This window comes from Gopherus flavomarginatus, chromosome 1 (genome assembly GCF_025201925.1).
Source record: "Gopherus flavomarginatus isolate rGopFla2 chromosome 1, rGopFla2.mat.asm, whole genome shotgun sequence".
NCBI classification, from domain to species: Eukaryota; Metazoa; Chordata; order Testudines; family Testudinidae; genus Gopherus; species Gopherus flavomarginatus.
Window position 1 is genome coordinate 305,931,816 of NC_066617.1, and position 17,346 is coordinate 305,949,161.

The window sequence follows — 17,346 nt, forward strand, 5'->3', positions numbered from 1 at the left end:
TTGCCCCTGAATCTGGAACCCCTCAATTTGCTTCTGTGAATCTAGATCTCCCACTGAGCCACCCGCATCCAGAACTCTCTCATCCTCACGTGGATCCCCCAAACGAAGTCCATCTGTACTTGGATCCTGCTTCCCAGCTGAGCCTGCTCTCCCACATCTCATGCGCCTGGCACGGAGGGCAGGGCCCCAGGGTGTTTCTGGGGCAGGCCTGGCCCTTGCACGGTGTCAGGGTTGGGTGCAGCTTCACTGCTGAGTCTCATAGACTCGTAGACTGATAGACTTTAAGGTCAGAAGAGACCATTATGATCATCTAGTCTGACCTCCTGCACAATGCAGGCCACAGAATCTCACCCATCCACTTCTATAACAAACCCCTAACCTATGTCTGAGTTATTGATGTCCTCAAATTGTGGTTTGAAGACCTCAAGCTGCAGAGAATTCTCCAGCAAGTGACCCGTGCCCCATGCTACAGAGGAAGACGAAAAACCTCCAGGGTCTCTGCCAATCTGCCCTGGAGGAAAATTCCTTCCCTACCCCAAATATGGTGATCAATTAAACCCTGACCATGTGGGCAAGACTCACCAGCCAGCACTAGGAGTCCCTGTCCTGGGATGGGATGAGGGGAGGCTGCAGGGTATTCCCCCACCTCTATGCAACCAGTGGCCTGTGCTCCCCACTACCATGTTGGAGCCTCCACATTTATGTATTGACAAAAACAATTTGCAGAATTTTAAAATATTGTGAGAAGAACTTTTAAAGTTTTGGTGCAGAATTCTCTCAGGAATATGGGGTGCTGTGCAGCTGTAATGATGGGACTGTGAGGAAGGTGGTGGCCAGTGGGGAGGTCTATGGGCAGGGGGTGCTGAGCGAGCGCTGTGGCGTGCAGGGTGCTGTGAAGTTGTGGTGGGAGGCCAGCAGGGAAGGTCTCTGAGAGGGGTGAGGGCTGGGCAAAGAGATCTGTGGTGGAAGTCTCTGGGCAAGGGGGTGCTGGGCATAAGGGTGGGGCACTAGGCAGGGGGGCGGTGTGGTGCAGGCCTGCCCTCAAGGGGAAGGAGCTGGCAGCAAAGGGCTGGGCAGGCCATTGTGCATCTGGCAGCTGCAGGTTTGTAAACATTGATCTCCTTCTGGGCTGGACAGAGTGGGACTGTTCCTGCCACACTGTGCCTCATTGCCTCCCCTCTCCACCCTGCACTCTGGAGACTGACCATCACGTCCCCTTCCACCTTGCCCTGTGAGGGCCAACAAATATGTTTGACGCCAGGCCCACAAAAAGTTAATCCGTTATTTTGAGACAGTGGTAATGATTGTAGATGCCAATCAGCAGACTGGGAAGTCCTTCGAAGTTGGAAGAAGCTGAATACAGGATTCAGTCTGTTGAGCCAACTTCTCCAGTTATCTTATCTTTGCAGGTATACCCCAAAACTTTTGAATGATAGAAACTGTTTGATTCTTTGCAAAACCATGGCAAATAAACAGAAAAACTGAAACACCGAAGGCTGAAGTGTCAGTTTACAACCTGCATTGATTCAGAGGCAGCACTGCCCCCGGATCATATCAGAGACTGATATGCAATTTAAGAAGTCAGAATTCCTTGACGTCCTCATCTAATCCTCTTTTACTATGAGGAAAAAGAAAATTACTGTACTTCCTCTTGTTTATGGAATATCCTACCCCCTCCACCCCCTGTGTACCTAGCCAGCCACCCAGTCAAGACTTAGCCTATGCTCTGTCCCTCACTGAACTCTCTTCACCCACTTGCTCACTCAGTGGACTATAAGGCAAGTAGCCAGCTCACAGGTGGAGTCACAGTGTTTTCAGGGTGAAGCAAGGGAGTAAAGCAGAAAACTTTCCCTCACTCACTTGGTTTGCTGATTAAAACCATGACAATCAGGCCCTTAAAATGGATATATTTTCACCACTCACGACATCCTTTTTTATTTAGTTATGTAGGTGGCACTTGTTGTGGCTCAAGACATCCTCTTGAAAGGCTTGACTGTCTGACCTCAGAAAGTCCCTCACAAGTTTTAGCATCTAATAAATGAACAGTGAATCAGCCAACAAGCCAGCTAACAAGCCAGCTAGCAGGACTACCACTCAACACACAGAAAACTATTCTGCATTTTCTTTTAAAGTTTTTCAAATCTCAGATCCTCAACGCTTCCATCTATGAGTTTTACCACCAATTACTTCCTACATAAAAGCCTTGCATATCTAACTCAACAGCACTTACCATACAAATGAAAATATCTCTGTTTCAGTTCTTCCCTAAGAACAGACATGAAGAGTCAGTCTATCTCCAGGAACCTGACCTGTCTTCAAAGAAATAGTACATTGTTACAGATCCGTGCAAGGTACAATTAAGGAGAAGAGGAATAAGAATTGCTCATTCCTGAGAGCAAAACCCAGAGAGTAGCATTACTGATCTTTTTTTGAAGACAGCATTGCATTGATAAAAGCAGAATAAATATATTTCTCATACCTACATAAACACAATACAGGCAGCAAGGCGCTCTATACAATAAAGAGGTTTAAAGGCTTAAAAAATGTTAGCCAAATGTTGGAATAAAAAGATACAATGCATTTTGCTATCAAATTCTGTCAATAAGTTTAAAGAATTTATTAACCTGTGATACACGTGGAACAAGATACAGAAGATGAATACATTTTTGAAATAAGGCTTTATTGACTTTTAAATAGCTAATTAGAATCAAAAGATTAAATCAACCTTGAAGGTGCCCAGGAGATACCTGTCCAGTGCAAGCTTTATTATTGGATCACATCTGAAGGATAACGAGGTGTTTTTCTAGAACATATTAGAAAGCACATTCTAATGGAGGTGTTCTGAAACTGTAATGTCAACACAGCAGTTGTTGGAGCCCAGCTAGATAAGGTATGGTAAAGTACAACTTGTCTTGTCAAAATTAAAGTTTTAAAATGTGTTTGTGAGAACATGCTAGCTAACTGGTTCTAGAAAAACACCTTTCTACCCTAGTCAAGACCTATCCCAAAGTGTGAACTCCTTAAACCATGGAAGAGGAGGCTATCCAGGTGCAGCCCTCTGCCCTGAACTCAAATTTCCCTGTTGAGTTCCTTATGTAAATCTAAAATAAAAAATGAAGGACCTACAAATCCTTATTCACTCATAATCCCAACCCTGTTTAATGCACCAACCCCTCAAGGAGACACAGCAATTGGGATGTCCACTTGGCACATGGGCCCTGCAAACCTCAGCATCCATGGTAGACTTCCACCAAAGTTGCATCATAAACATTTATGAAACTTCAGAAAACCAGGTTTCCTGATTGCTTAGGGAATGTCAAAAAACCCACACTGCAGAAGCCCATTTAACACGTTGAGAAATATGCCTCTGTGGGCCCACAAAGCAAAATTCCTCAGCAGTCCAGCAAGCCTGGCACCAAACTAAAGCATCCAAACACAAACTACAGAGAAGGAGGATGGTTAGAAGCAATGCAGGTCCTTGAATCCCTACAAGTAGGAGGAAGTGTCATTGCTTGAAGACTAACTGAGACTTCACCACTGTGATAGAAGCAGCTCCAAGGGCTGCAGTTGGAGGACCACTGCACATTTTAAAAATTTCCGCTCATTTTGGGATTTAACTTAAAAGCAAGCTTTCTGTCTACTAGTGTATAACTGGGGGAGTCTCTTTTGGCTTTCAGCAGAGCTGTATTTGCTGAATAAATGACAGCACATGATGATTCATACTCTTATTTTCAACACTATGTTCACAAGTGGTCTATTCAAATTGACAGACAATGCTAACTATAGTGACAATAATATTCCAGCGAGTGGAGATAAAAACAACAAACATCTAATATATCATTGCTTTATCCACAGAACAGGTGTATCACTGAAAGCAGCAGGGCAAGCTTTCTTATAGTGTTTTGCCAAAATATTTGCGCTTGGGAAAATATTTACAATGAAATTTTGTTTGTTGAAATTTGCCTGGTTTTAAGTCTGTGAAAAGTTTTGGAACTGGAGAAAACTGTACAACATATCAACATGTGCCATGCATGGTTATAAGGGTTGGAAGTTTTAGATAATTCTGAAATATCATGTAGCATATGATGTTTCAATGAACTGGTGGCTCTAACTTGATCTAAAATGCTAGCAAATGATTTGTTTGTTTTTTCTCCCCCTGAAGGATGGACTTTTTTTTTCTTTCTGTTTTTCACCTTAGATCTGATCCAAAGCCCATCAAAGTAAATCTATTTCCTTTGAATCACTGGACTTTAAGTCAGGACCATAATGAACATGAGGCCAAATTGTGATATCCTCACTCATAGTGAACAGTATCTTACATCTTGAATGATCTTATTGAAATCAATGGGACTATTTATTTAATAGCATACTGAGTGCACGTGTAACCCAATCTGGCCCAAAGTTACTATAGATCTCCTGGGAGACAGCTAACATTTTCAACAGCGTCCATTTTCTTTTATCAGGGCTAATATCTGTCCACTGATGATGATGACGATACTAAATGTATTTGAATTATATTAGCGTCTGGAAGCACCACCTGAGATCTGAGGCCCCATTATGCTATGTGTGCTACAAACACATAGTCAAACATAGCATGTGGCCTGAAATGTTTATAACATAAATGGACAAGAAAGATGAAAGGAAGAATTGCTCTTAGTGGCATTATTTATAATCATGCAGCTCTAGAATTGTATTGACTTGAGAGGGTACACATGACAATTTCAATCAGAGAAACTAGAGATGGAAAAGACCACTAAGGTTATCAATTCCATCTAATGCACTATAAAGCCTATGTTGACACACCAGTTTACATGAGCAGAGAATCCAGCTGTTCAGTCTTAATTTTTTTGGCCAATCTAATAATATTAAATGATTCAAGAGATGGTGATTCCACCACTTGCCTTCAGAGACTAATCCAATAAGTGAACAGATCTCAGATAGGAGGCTCCCAAATGTTCAGTCTAGATTTCTCCTTGCTCACTTTCATTCCATTTACCTTTGGGGCGTCTCAAAGAAAGCCTTTAGTATTTATTGAAAAATTCTTGTGCACTTGTCATATCATCATCCTCATAAAAATAAATAGATCAGGGGTCAGCAACCTCTGGCACGTGACTCGCCAGGGTAAGCACTCTGGTAAGTTGGGCCAGTTTGTTTACCTGCCACATCATCAGGTTTGGCTGTCAGCATCTCCCACTGGCTGCTGTTTGCTGTCCAAGGCCAATGGAGGCAGTGGGAAGTGGCATGGGCCTAACCCTAACCTGTCACACCATTGGCCTGGGACGGTGAACTGCAGCCAGTGGGAGCCGTGATCGGCCGAATCTGCCGAAGCGGCAGATAAACAAACTGATCCGGCCAGCCAGGGTGCTTACCCTGGTGAGCCGCATGCCAGAGGTGGCCGACCCCTGAAATAGATGTTGCTACCTTCCCACTGAGGGCAGATGAAACAAGCAGCCCATAAGCTCTTAGCATTTCTTTCTGCTCCTTCTCCCACTATACAAACAAAAATTCAGTCTTATCTGGGTTGAATCTCAGCCAGCTAATTGTCATCCAAGCCAGCGCATGGGTAGGTTAATCATCTGCATTAGGTCTGATGAAACAAAGTTAAAATGTTGGATATGCTACCTGCATTCTGGAGGCACAACAGCCCACACCATTTCACAATTTCTGCTAGCAGACTTATATATAAACAGTTGTCCAGGCTCCCTGGATGGCTCTTATCAGCTTCAGCTTCTAGCCTGGCCTTGGAGTGCAGCCTCAGGAGAAAGAGGAAAAGCAGGGAGTTTGGGCCAGGGGGGTGGGCCTCAGGGGAAGAGGAAGAGCAGGGTGGGACCACAGAAAGGGCGGGGCTCCTGCGTGTGTCCAGTTTTTGTCTTTTGAACAGGTGGTCACCCTACCCATACAAACAGTGCCCATTGGCAGTCCCCTACCTCCAGATATGCTTGTGAGATATCCCGGGATATCTTCTTTAAGGCTGATGTCTCTTTAAGTCCTCTGGAGTCTGACTAGCTACAATTATGAATATCTTTGATTAAAATCAGATTAATTTGAAGACATATGTAATAGAAAACAATGACATGTCCATATTTGCTGATTTGTGAAAATAATAAAGAACAGATGTCATATTTAATCACCTTTCTTCTGCTTTTTAAAAAAAAGAATATGGATGTGTAGTTCACCACATGATTTCTTCATTTATCCAAACTTTTTTTAAACTGATGTCCTGTTTAAACACCTCTAATTATCCTGTTTACTTTGACTAATGATATCTAAGAAGTCTATTATAGTATGTGCTTTTCTGCACCTTTAAATGAAGCTTTAATGAACATGCACTTTCCATTGTGTGTAGATAAGGCATATAAATGTGAGTCAGTAAAAAAAGATTTGCACATTTTGCATTATCTTGTATGAAAACAAATTGCAAATTTTACGTTAAATCCTCACTACTAAGCAATTTGAAACTGCACAGGGGTTCATTATTTTTTTTTATTAGCTAAATTTCCATATGAGTATCATGCTGATAAATATCATCAACTATGCCATAAATTTCACTTAAATTAATACAAACAAATAATGCTTTATTAGTATGTACAATGGAGCACATCTTAAATAATCATTTGATTCAAAGGACTCTATTTTCTCATCTCTTTTAATTTACCGCATGCATGTCCAGGAATATGCCAATATCTTCTAGTATATGCAGCTCATCAGAGACAACTCAGCCCATGTTCTGCCCTTTCACTGTATAAAAGGCATAGCCACATCCTAACATTTGGAGACAGAATGTCCTGGAATCAAATATCTAGCCTGCCAGAAATTCAAATATGTCCTTGGAGAAAAACACCCCTATATTTATGGAGGGAAAACATGCAGATTTTCCCTTTTACGTCCATGGACCAAATCCAATGAATTTTCAACGTGTGTCATTCATTCTTAATGATCTAATCCTCTCCCTGGTGTAGGATAGTTCTGGGTGGCCTGGGGTGAGGTTTGGGTGGAGATGAAATAAACATCGCTTCATAGAAAAATAAAATGAAAGCTGCCAAGGCTGGTAAGATTTCCAGACTTCAGATGCTTCCAGAGTTCAAAATGGAGAAACAACAGATTGCATAGTGTATCTTGTAACAGATTTCTGTATTTAAGGAGTAACTCTTAACACATGATGTTGTCTGGTGTCCTAATTAAACCTCACAGACTTACACATATCCAAATGTTTTTTAAAACCTCTATCATACGAAGAATTCTTTGGAGTAGCATAGGGGAATATAGCAGGGATGGCTGCACCCTGAGAGTCCCCTCTTGGCTGGAGGTTGCTGTGCAGCACCCAGCCTCGGTTATTCTCTCTTTTCTTTTAAGAACTCACCAATTTCAAAAATAAGTGAAAAAAAATCTCTAGAAAGGATCCCATTTATTTGGTCTTCTGGGTACACATAGGCCGCAACATCAGTTCAACATCTCTCTCTATCCCTAGTTGGGAGTTGCTAGCTGTCTTTCCCAGAATTGGGCGCAGTTCAAAGTCCATTGCAGAGCTAATTTTGCTTACAGCAGCAGCAGCTTTTCTTCTCCCACTTCTTCTTGCCAGCTACAGCTTCTCAGGCCTGTTTCCTGAAGCATCCCAGCAACAGGGTGCTAGGAGGGCCGGGCAGCTCAGAGGTTAGTGAACATATCTTAGCAGCCTGTAGCTTCCCTGACAGAGGTGTCTGGTTTCTGACCTTAGGCTAGGAACCTTATGGCCACAACTCGCATCTGGGCCTCAGCCCTTAAGGAGGTGGGATAGTGGGACCCAGGCCATCCCTCTCCACTGGGTCCCAGGCCAGGGCCCTGATTGAAGCAACACTAGCAGGGTCCTCTCAGTGGACAGTCTAAGTCCACTTTCCTGAATTATTTCCTACCTATGTCCCTTCAGCTTGTGATGTGGTCCCTGTAGTCCAAACAATCTGTAGCATATCATGTGGAATAGCACCCCCTTGAAGACCTTTTTCAGCATCCTGCCATAGCCTCAGTTCCTCTGCATCAGAGATAAGGTTGGAGGCTGCCTAGCGCCACAATGTCTTTACAGTCAAATAGTACAGTTCACTGGCTGTTAGGTGTTCCCCAGCCTCCTCAGCAGTCTTTCATTTAGGGATACAGTTCTGCTGTCCCAGCTGTCAGGCTTATAGAGATGGTCCCCTCATGTAGAGAGGGAGAGTGATCTCCTGCTTCTTCTCCAGTCAGCTGTGAACTAAGCCCATTTCTCTCCTTTTCTTCCCCTTGCAGGCTGGACACTGGCTGTAGGTATAGCTGAGCCCATACACTTTTTCTCTGCTCTATCACAATCCCCTAGTTTACTCCAGCACCTACTGCCCTTTATAGGGAATGTCCTAATCCCACTCAGATGGGTCTCAGCCTGTAATCAGGGTTGGCTTATCCCCAGGCTCTTCAGCCCATGGTGCAGGTCTCCTTGTTAGCAGCCCTGAATCACAGCCTAAATTTGTATGATTGTTTACTACAACTCTCCGGAAGCCATTTGGACAAACTTCAGTTGAACACATTTGAAGCTGGTTTTAGATTGGGATTATGAAGCCCAAATAGACAACTTCTAGCATGAAGGTTACAAAGCCTATAAGTCTACAAATTGATTGTGTTTAATTCAAGATATTGTTTTCCTCACATCTGGCAAAATCAGAACCTGATATCGTTTCTTAAAGCTGGACTATTGGAAGAAGTGCTGTGGGGATGGGTGCATGCAATATTGAACATATTTCTATTCAGATTTGTTTTTCAGTCTTGGATTTCAATATTCCAATACAAAGACAGTGTTTCATCCATCTTTTTACTCTTCCATTAACTTATAATGGGGTGGCACCCACTTCTGGCGAGTGCCCTCTTCTGGTCAGGTGTGTCTGCAGTCTTTCAATTTATGGTGACCCTTGTCAGTTGTTTTGTCAGGCATTTTTTCAGTGATTCAGCCCTCTAGCTGAGTCGCACACTGTCTGTATGTAAAACAGAACAGACCCTTCCAGGGTATGCAGTCCACAAGGAGCCTGTCTCCATACTCCTCAATTGCTGTCTCTTTACCTTCCATGGGCTCAGTCTTTAAGCAGGCCCAGCCCTGGTATAAGGCTGTACCCCCATGGCTTCATCCCTGAATACACTATCTTCCTGTGGCCCTTCCCTGGTTCAGTCCTTATTCAGTCCCAGCAGCCAGCCAGGAACTTCTTCATTGCTCCCCCAGTCCCTGCTGGCAACTATCTTAGGCTTCATCTACACTGCAGCCGGGAACGAAGCTCTGAGATTGATCCACTAGTGATCGATTTAGAGCAGTGGTCCCCAACCGTTTTTTGGCTAGTAGCACATTCATGTTTTCAGCAGAGTGTGGCGGGCGCCAACAATTTTTCAAGGCTTATTTTGTATTTGTACATTAAATAGTATGAAAAACATCTTATTTAATATAACATAATATATCAATACAGAGAGAAAAGAGAAGCCGGAGAGAAGCTGCGAGGACAGAGAACACCGGCGCCTGCAGCCCCGAAGTTCTCTGTACCTGGCAGGTGCGGGGCTGCGGCTTCTCTCTGGCTTACGCCAAGGCCCTGCACTTGCCAGGGACCGAGAACACCGGCGCCCACAGCCTGCAGCCCCAGAGTTCTCTGTCCCCAGCAGGCGTGGGGCTGCGGCTTCTCTCTGGCTTATACCATGGGCCCACACCTGCCAGAGACTGAGAACACTGGCTCCCACAGCTTGCAGCCCCGGAGTTCTCTGTCCCCAGCAGGTGAGGGGCAGCGGCTTGTCTCCCCTGCTGGGCACTAGGGGGCCCCGCGCCTGCTGGGAACAGAGAACACCATGCTCGCAGCCTGAGTTCTCTGTCCCCGTCAGGTGACGGGCCATGACTTCTCTCCCCTGCTGGGCACTAGGCAGGAGCACATAAATGCCCCGGCGGGTGCCATGGCGCCTGCGGGCACCACGTTGGGGACCACTGATTTAGAAGGTCTAGTGAAGACCTGCCAATTAACAGCAGATCGCTCTCCAGTCAACACCTGAACTCTATCCCTGATGAGAAGAGTAAGATAAGTCAACAGGAGAGTTTCTACCATCAACCCTCAGTGATACAGACTCCGCGGTAACTTGATCTAAGGAACGTCGACTCCATCTACGTTATTTACATAGCTGGAGTTGCATAGCATAGGTCGACTTACTGTGGTAGTATAGACATAGCCTTAGGCTCATTCCTGGAAGCCAGCCAGGACCTCTCTCGCTCCCTCAGTTCCTGTCCAAAATGAGCTGTCCATGGTCCTGCTGTTCTGCCTGCCTGCCCTCACACTCCCAGCTCCAAGCAGTAACTGACTACTGCTCTATTTTGCAGCTCTTTGTATATGGACCTACTGGGCTCTGATTGGTCACTCCTGAAGCCCCTCTAATTAACTGCTTCCCCTGTAGCCAACCTAGGACACTTGGAGCTCTTATTTTCTGTTCCTCTTTTGGGCAGGGTGTGGCAGGACACTGAGACCTCCAGCAGGGGATCTCTGGGCTTAGTCCACCCCATCACAGACCTTTCACTTCCCAACCACCCCCCATATACTAGCTGGGTGACGGACAATATACATAATAACACACACTGGTGAACATTATTGCAAAAGACACATCCAAAACAACACACTCCACTGCACACAATTTTCTCCCCCTAGAGAGAGAGAAAAAACATGTGACATTGCTTAATGCACCACCGGAAGGCACTCAGGTAATATGATGATAAATGCAGTGTAAGAATCTATATAGAAGAATGTATCCAGACAAGACTCATTGGATGGTTAGTACAGCAAAAGTCCATATGGAGGTGATACATGAGTCGTGGAATAACAAAATTGTAAATTGTCAGAGGGGTAGCCGTGTTAGTCTGGATCTGTAAAAAGTGACAAAGAGTCCTGATGCACCTTATAGAGTAACAGAAGTATTGGAGCATAAGCTTTCATGGGTTAATACATGCATCTGACAAAGTGAATATTCACCCTCAAAAGCTTATGCTCCAATATTTCTGTTACTCTATAAGGTGCCACAGGACTCTTTGTTGCTTTTTACGGAATTGTAAATGTCTGTGGATATATATGTTGTCTTAAAATGCCTTGTGTTTAACATTACATGATAAGGAAAACTAATGTTTGTAAATTTGGATAATTTATCTATGTTCTAATTTGCCATTCAGTTCATGAAGCATCAAAGTTACAAAAGCAAAACCCTCAGAAAAGCTGCTTAGTAGAACAATTAGCTTTTGTACTGAACATTAAGGGCAAACATGAGCCCAGAATAGAACAGTAATAGATGAACCAGAAAAACAGACTACAGCTGCCAGAAAAATGAGCCAGTACAATTGTTTAAAATACTAGCCATTTTCCCCTGGATGCATGCAACTACACTGGCTTCAGGCCACCCAAGATAAACTGTGCAATTGTTGTTTATTTCTTTGATGGGACATTAGAAGTGTGCTTAAAGGAATTCCTAGAATTTAAACAGCAAGGGTCCTCAATTATTTCTTCAATATATTTGTACGGAACTTCTCCAGGGTAAAAATGCATAATGTAAAGTTGATTTTGTTCTAATAAAGCAAGCCCAGCAAGTGTCAATTTCCAGGGCTCCAGATGTCCTGCCTCAAAAGCAGAGGAAAATCAGATGGATAAAAAAGCCATTGTTGCCTCACAACATTTTGTAAACCAGTGAATATTTCAGTATTAAAACCCAGTTGCAGGATTCTGAAAAATTTAAATATTCAAAATATTGGGCATAGGGAGAATGAATGTTTTTTTTAGGGCTGTCGATTAATCGCAGTTAATGCATGTGAGTAACTCAAAAAATTAATCACGATTAAAAAATAATTGTGATTATTTGTAGTTTTAATCACACTGTTAAACAATAGAATACCAATATAAATTTATTAAATATTTTGGAAATTTTTCTACTTTTTCAAATATATTGATTTCAGTTACAACTCAGTGCTCACTTTATATTATCTTTATTACATAAAATGAGAAACAAAAGAAATAATATTTTTCAATTGACTTCATACAAGTACCGTAATGCCATCTCTTTACCGTGAAAGTGCAACTTACAAATGTAGGGTTTTTTTGTTAAATAACTGCAGTCAAAAAAACAATATAAAACTTTAGAGCCTACAAGTCCACGAAGTCCTACTTCTTATTTATCCAATTGCTAAGACAAACAAGTTTGTTTACATTTATGGGAGATAATGCTGTCCGCTTCTTATTTACAATGTCACCTGAAAGTTAGAACAGATGTTTGCATGATGCTTTTGTAGCCAGCATTGCAAGGTATTTACATGTCAGATATGCTAAACACTTGTATGACCCTTCATGCTTTGGCCACCATTCCAGAGGACATGCTTCCATGCTGATGACGCTTTTTAAAAAAATAATGGATTAATTAAATTTGTGACTGAACTCCTTGGGGGAGAATTGTATGTCTCCTGCTCTGCATTCCGCCATATATTTCATGTTATAGCTGTATTGGATGATGATCCATCATGTTGTTCATTTTAAGAATGCTTTCACTGCAGATTTGACAAAATGCAAAGAAGTTACCAATGTGAGATTTCTAAAGATAGCTACAGCACTCGACCCAAGATTTAAGAATCTGAAGTGCCTTCCAAAATCTGATTGGGGTGTGGTGTGGAGCGTGCTTTCAGACATCTTAAAAGAGCAACACTCCAATGTGGAAACTACAGAGCCTGAACCACCAAAAGAAGAAAATTAACCTTCTGTTTTTGGCATCTAACTTTAATGATGAAAATGAACATGCATTGGTCTGCACTGCTTTGGATCATTATTGAGAAGAACCCGTTATCAGCATGGACATATGTCCTCTGGAATGGTGGTTGAAGCATGAAGAGACATGAACATTTCACACATTTGGCATGTAAATATCTTGCGATGCTGGCTTCAACAGTGCCATGTGAATGTCTGTTCTCACTTTCGTAAACAAGAAGCAGGCAGCATTATCTCCTGCCAATGTAAACAAACATGTTTGTCTGAGCAATTGGCTGAGCAAGAAGTAGAACTGAGTAGACTTGTAGGTTCTAAAGCTTTACATTGTTTTATTTTTGAATGCAGTTATTTTTTGTACATAATTCTTAATTTGCAAGTTCAACTTTTATGATAAAGAGATTGCACTACAGTACTTGTATTAAGTGAATTGAAAAATACTCTTTCTTTTATTTTTACAGTTCAAATATTTATAATAAAAATAAATATAAAGTGAGCATGGTACACTTTGTATTCTGTGTTGTAATTGAAATCAATATATTTGAAAATGTGGAATACATCTAAAAATTTTTATATAAATAGTATGCTATTATTATTTAACAGCACAATTAATTGTGCAATTAATCACAATTTTTTAAATTCATGCAATTAATCATGATGAATTTTTTTAATTGCTTGTCAGCCCTGTTTTTTTTCATTCTTTTTCTGTGCTTGTAGGGAAAATAGTGAGTGTATAAGTACAATGAGACTATGTCCATAGAACATGATTCAGTATCCTCTCTTTCTATGTCAATTATTAAATCTTATTTTTGTTCATATTTTGTTGTAATATTTATTCCCAAATCAAATAAAAATAGCCATAAATCCAGGAAGTGACACTTTATCAGAACTAAATCTTACATAATGGGCTGTAAATAAAACTGGAAATTCATATGCAAATGCTAATATGAAACTTCTCTCTGGAGTTTACTAGATGACAAAGATAAAGACAGGGAAAATGCATTTCAGAACATGCAATTTTGCTAAGACAGGATTTTCAAGCAGAAGGAAGTTTTAACATAGATGCGTTTATGGTCCCACACAGCTGGTACCTCTTTCTACTACAAATGGTGTCATAAATAACCATTTATCAAGAACCCTCTTGGTACATTTATCCTTTTCAGATGCAATTTCCTCAGACCTATACCTAGAACAGACTGAATTTAGCCAGGTGTGACAGTCTAGTAATGAAAAATCCTTCAGCATCCCAGAATTGACCTCAGAGTAATAGACTATAAGAAGTTTTTTAAATTGGGCATATATGATCTTGGCAAAATCACAGATTTTGAAATGAATATGTTGGGTCTAAACTTTTGGTGAACTTTGGGGAGCCAAAACACACCCAGACTGGCCGTCTCTGCATAATCCTTTCTGAACCCTTTATCGAACAAAGCACTGACCTGCAAACTACTCATGACACCCCCTTTCTCAAGTAGCCATTAGCCTTTATCTCTATGCATTTACTTGTTAAACTTGCTTTTCCTGTAAAATCTTGATTGATTATGCATGACCATTATCTTTTGTTAATCACTTTGTTTACTTCTGTGTATAAATATTGATGCTCACCCCTAATAAAGGGGCCACACTTAATCTAAAGCTTTGAGAGCTAAGGATAGTGTGAGCCCGTTGATCAACGCATTGGTGTCTGGTCTCTGACAGAATTGTGTGCCCCATACCAACTCCGCACGAACTCGGGTGCTGGAGAGGTGAGTGAGGACTTGCTTTATTACCTAACAATTTGGGGGCTCGTCCGGGATTCCTTCTGGTGCGGTACCTCTGTCCAGTGGTCAGACCACTCATATATGAATTGGCAAGGCGCCACAGGAGATTTCTCCCAGCCAATTCAATATTGAGGGGTCGTGTACTGGACAGCAGGGTAAACGCCAGTTGGAGGGCTCCTGTCAGACACCATGGGTCAAGGGACTAGCGTGCCTCTTGAGAGTCCGTTGGGGATTGTAAATAAGTTATGGAATGAAGGGAAACTCCCAGTACAGACAGGAATGTCTAGGAAGAAGTTGTACACACTATGTGTAAGGAATTGGACTGGGTATACCGCGGTATTGGCCGACCCGGAGATGAGGTGGCCTTCGTATGGCTCTTTCGAACAGGCTGCCTTAAGAGGAGTAAAGAGCCAGATCGAAAAAGACCATCCGGGACAGTTATGTTACTGGTTTTGTTGGGACAGAGCAGCAGAGCTGTGGAAATCTTTAAAAATTATGGCAGTCAGGTACTCTCCCGAGAGTGAACCCCCTCCAGGTTATTTCGATGAAGGGTGTAGACCACGGCGTGTTTTGACTCGTCAGCTGGTCCCCTCTGCACCTGCCCCTATTCCTCCGCAGGGGGACTCTCTCCATGTAGCAGAGGGGAATCTGCAGAATCCCAGATTGGAATTTCTGCAGAAGGATGAGGAGGAAATGGAGGGGCAAACCTCGGGAGGAGTGGTTACTAGGCTAATGTCCAAGCAGGTACGGCAGGGTGCATGCCCCCCCCCTGAGGATAGCCCAGAGGATGTCCCCGTCAAATCTCTTGCGAGTAATAAAAGTATAGTTAGAGAGATGCCTTTACAGGTGCACGATCAACCTTATATGGGCAATGATGGACGGTTACAACATGCTAATATTGTGGAATATAAAGGATGGCTAGAATAGGACTTGAAAGAGTGGGGACAGTTGTCAGGGTCTTTTGGGGAAAATCCCCGAAAGATCATAGAACTTCTAGAAAGATTGTTTTTAAGTTATAATCCTACTTATACGGATGTGGATCAGTTGTTAAGTAGAGTTTTGACCGGAGAGGAACGTAGTAGATTGTGGATGGCAGAAAGGACATGGGGAGATAGCAATGCAGTTAATCGTACTTGGATGGATAGGCGGGATCTGGCCGCTGGCTGGAATCCCCTAGACTGGACTCAGCCAAGGCTGACTCAGCTGCGAACAGATCGAGAGCGATTGTTAGAAAGACTCAAGGAAATGGCTCGCCGCTCGCCTAATCAGGCTAAGTTCATGCAGATTCGGCAGGAATCTGATGAGCCGCCCAGAAAGTTCTGGTCGAGGCTATTGGAGGGGGCCCGAATGTTCACTCAGATGGATCCTGAGAGAGAAGCAGACCACCCTACTCTTATTTCATTTTTTGTGAATCAGTCGGTGCCCCCTGTAAGGGATTACTTCTTAAAGTTTCGCCCTGGTTGGGGAGGTGAGTCAGTCACTTCAGTGTTGGACGTAGCTGATTTTGCCTGGGAGAAAGAAAGGGAAAGTAGTAAAAAGAAAGAGAAAAAGGAAGAATATAAGCTGATGGCTTTAGCTTTTCACGGCAGTGTTCGAGGCAAAGGCCGTGGCCGTGGCAGGGGATTCCAGGGTGCTCGGGGAAGAGGGTCCTGGCGACCCCAGCCATCAGGAAATTGTTTTCAGTGCGGACAGCCCGGTCACTTTAAATGTGAATGCCCCTGGGGACGCCCAGAGGGTCTGGTTGCATCCGCAGATGCTTACACAAGTGAGGAATACACCCCTGCACCACCAGCTCAGCCCATTCCCCAGGCCTGGATCAACTACGGGAAACAGCAGCAGCCGCAGCAAACTCAGCCTCCTCAATGACGGTACCCCGGGGGCGAAGGCAAACAATGTGATGGTCTTATTTCCTTAATGTCTTTAGCCGGCTCCTTTCTCACTTTCTCCCCTCCCAGCAAAGAGCCTCGTTTAACCCTTTCAGTCCAGGGACTGCCTGTCTCTTTCCTCATTGATACTGGGGCTACTTTCTCTCTTTTAAATCATGCCCCCTCTCCCTGGCTATCCTCTGAGGTTAAAACTGCGACTGGGGTGGAGGGCAACCCACAGTCTCTGGAACTCACTTTGCCTTTGAATGTTGTTTATGCTGATAAATGTTTTCCTCACCGTTTTCTTTTTTCCCCAGCTTGTCCGATCCCTTTGATGGGCCGGGATTTACTCTGTAAGCTTGAGGCTACTTTAACCTGCACTCCTGAAGGGGTAGGATTATTGATGACAGTGTTAGGAGATTCGGCCCCTACTCAGGGTAATTGGGAAACACCCCCCTCTCTCTCCCCTGACCTCACTGACTTGCCTTCAACCCTCTGGGGAATTTCTGACACTGATGTTGGCCTGCTCCTTTCGGCAGAGCCCGTAAGGATTCAGGTGAAGCCTTCCTTAACCCCCCCGTCAGTCCCTCAATACCCCCTGTCGCTGGAAGCCCGGGAGGGCATCCGCCCCATTATCGAGGGATTCATTGCACAAAAGCTAGTCCGCCCTCAGCGCACTCCCTGTAACACCCCTATACTGCCTGTCAAAAAGCCTCCTAAAAAGGACGGAGACCCTGTTCGTTGGCGCTTTGTACAGGATCTACGAGTTGTTAATCAGTATGTGGTCCCTCTTCATGCAGTAGTTCCTGACCCAGCTACTATCATCAGCCAAATCCCCTGGGATGCTGAGTGGTTCACTGTTATTGACTTAAAATCAGCTTTTTTCAGCATTCCTGTGCACCCAGACTCTCAGTATCTCTTTGGTTTCACCTGGCAGGGACAAAGTTATGTCTGGCAACGACTTCCTCAAGGCTA

At 43.3% G+C, this 17,346-nt stretch overlaps 2 protein-coding genes across 2 annotated transcripts in view; both read left to right on the forward strand.

Annotated features, from left to right (window-relative positions):
• LOC127049959 (uncharacterized) overlaps positions 1-16,544 on the forward strand; it is a 256,065-nt gene extending 239,521 nt beyond the window's left edge. Inside the window, exon 2 of the mRNA XM_050951398.1 lies at positions 15,185-16,544. Within this exon, the coding sequence (XP_050807355.1) occupies positions 15,596-16,372 (777 nt within the window). The 5' untranslated portion in view covers positions 15,185-15,595 and the 3' untranslated portion in view covers positions 16,373-16,544. The remainder of the gene's footprint in view (positions 1-15,184) is intronic.
• LOC127048170 (protein NYNRIN-like) overlaps positions 1-17,346 on the forward strand; it is a 258,398-nt gene that overhangs the window by 238,307 nt on the left and 2,745 nt on the right. The window lies entirely within an intron of this gene.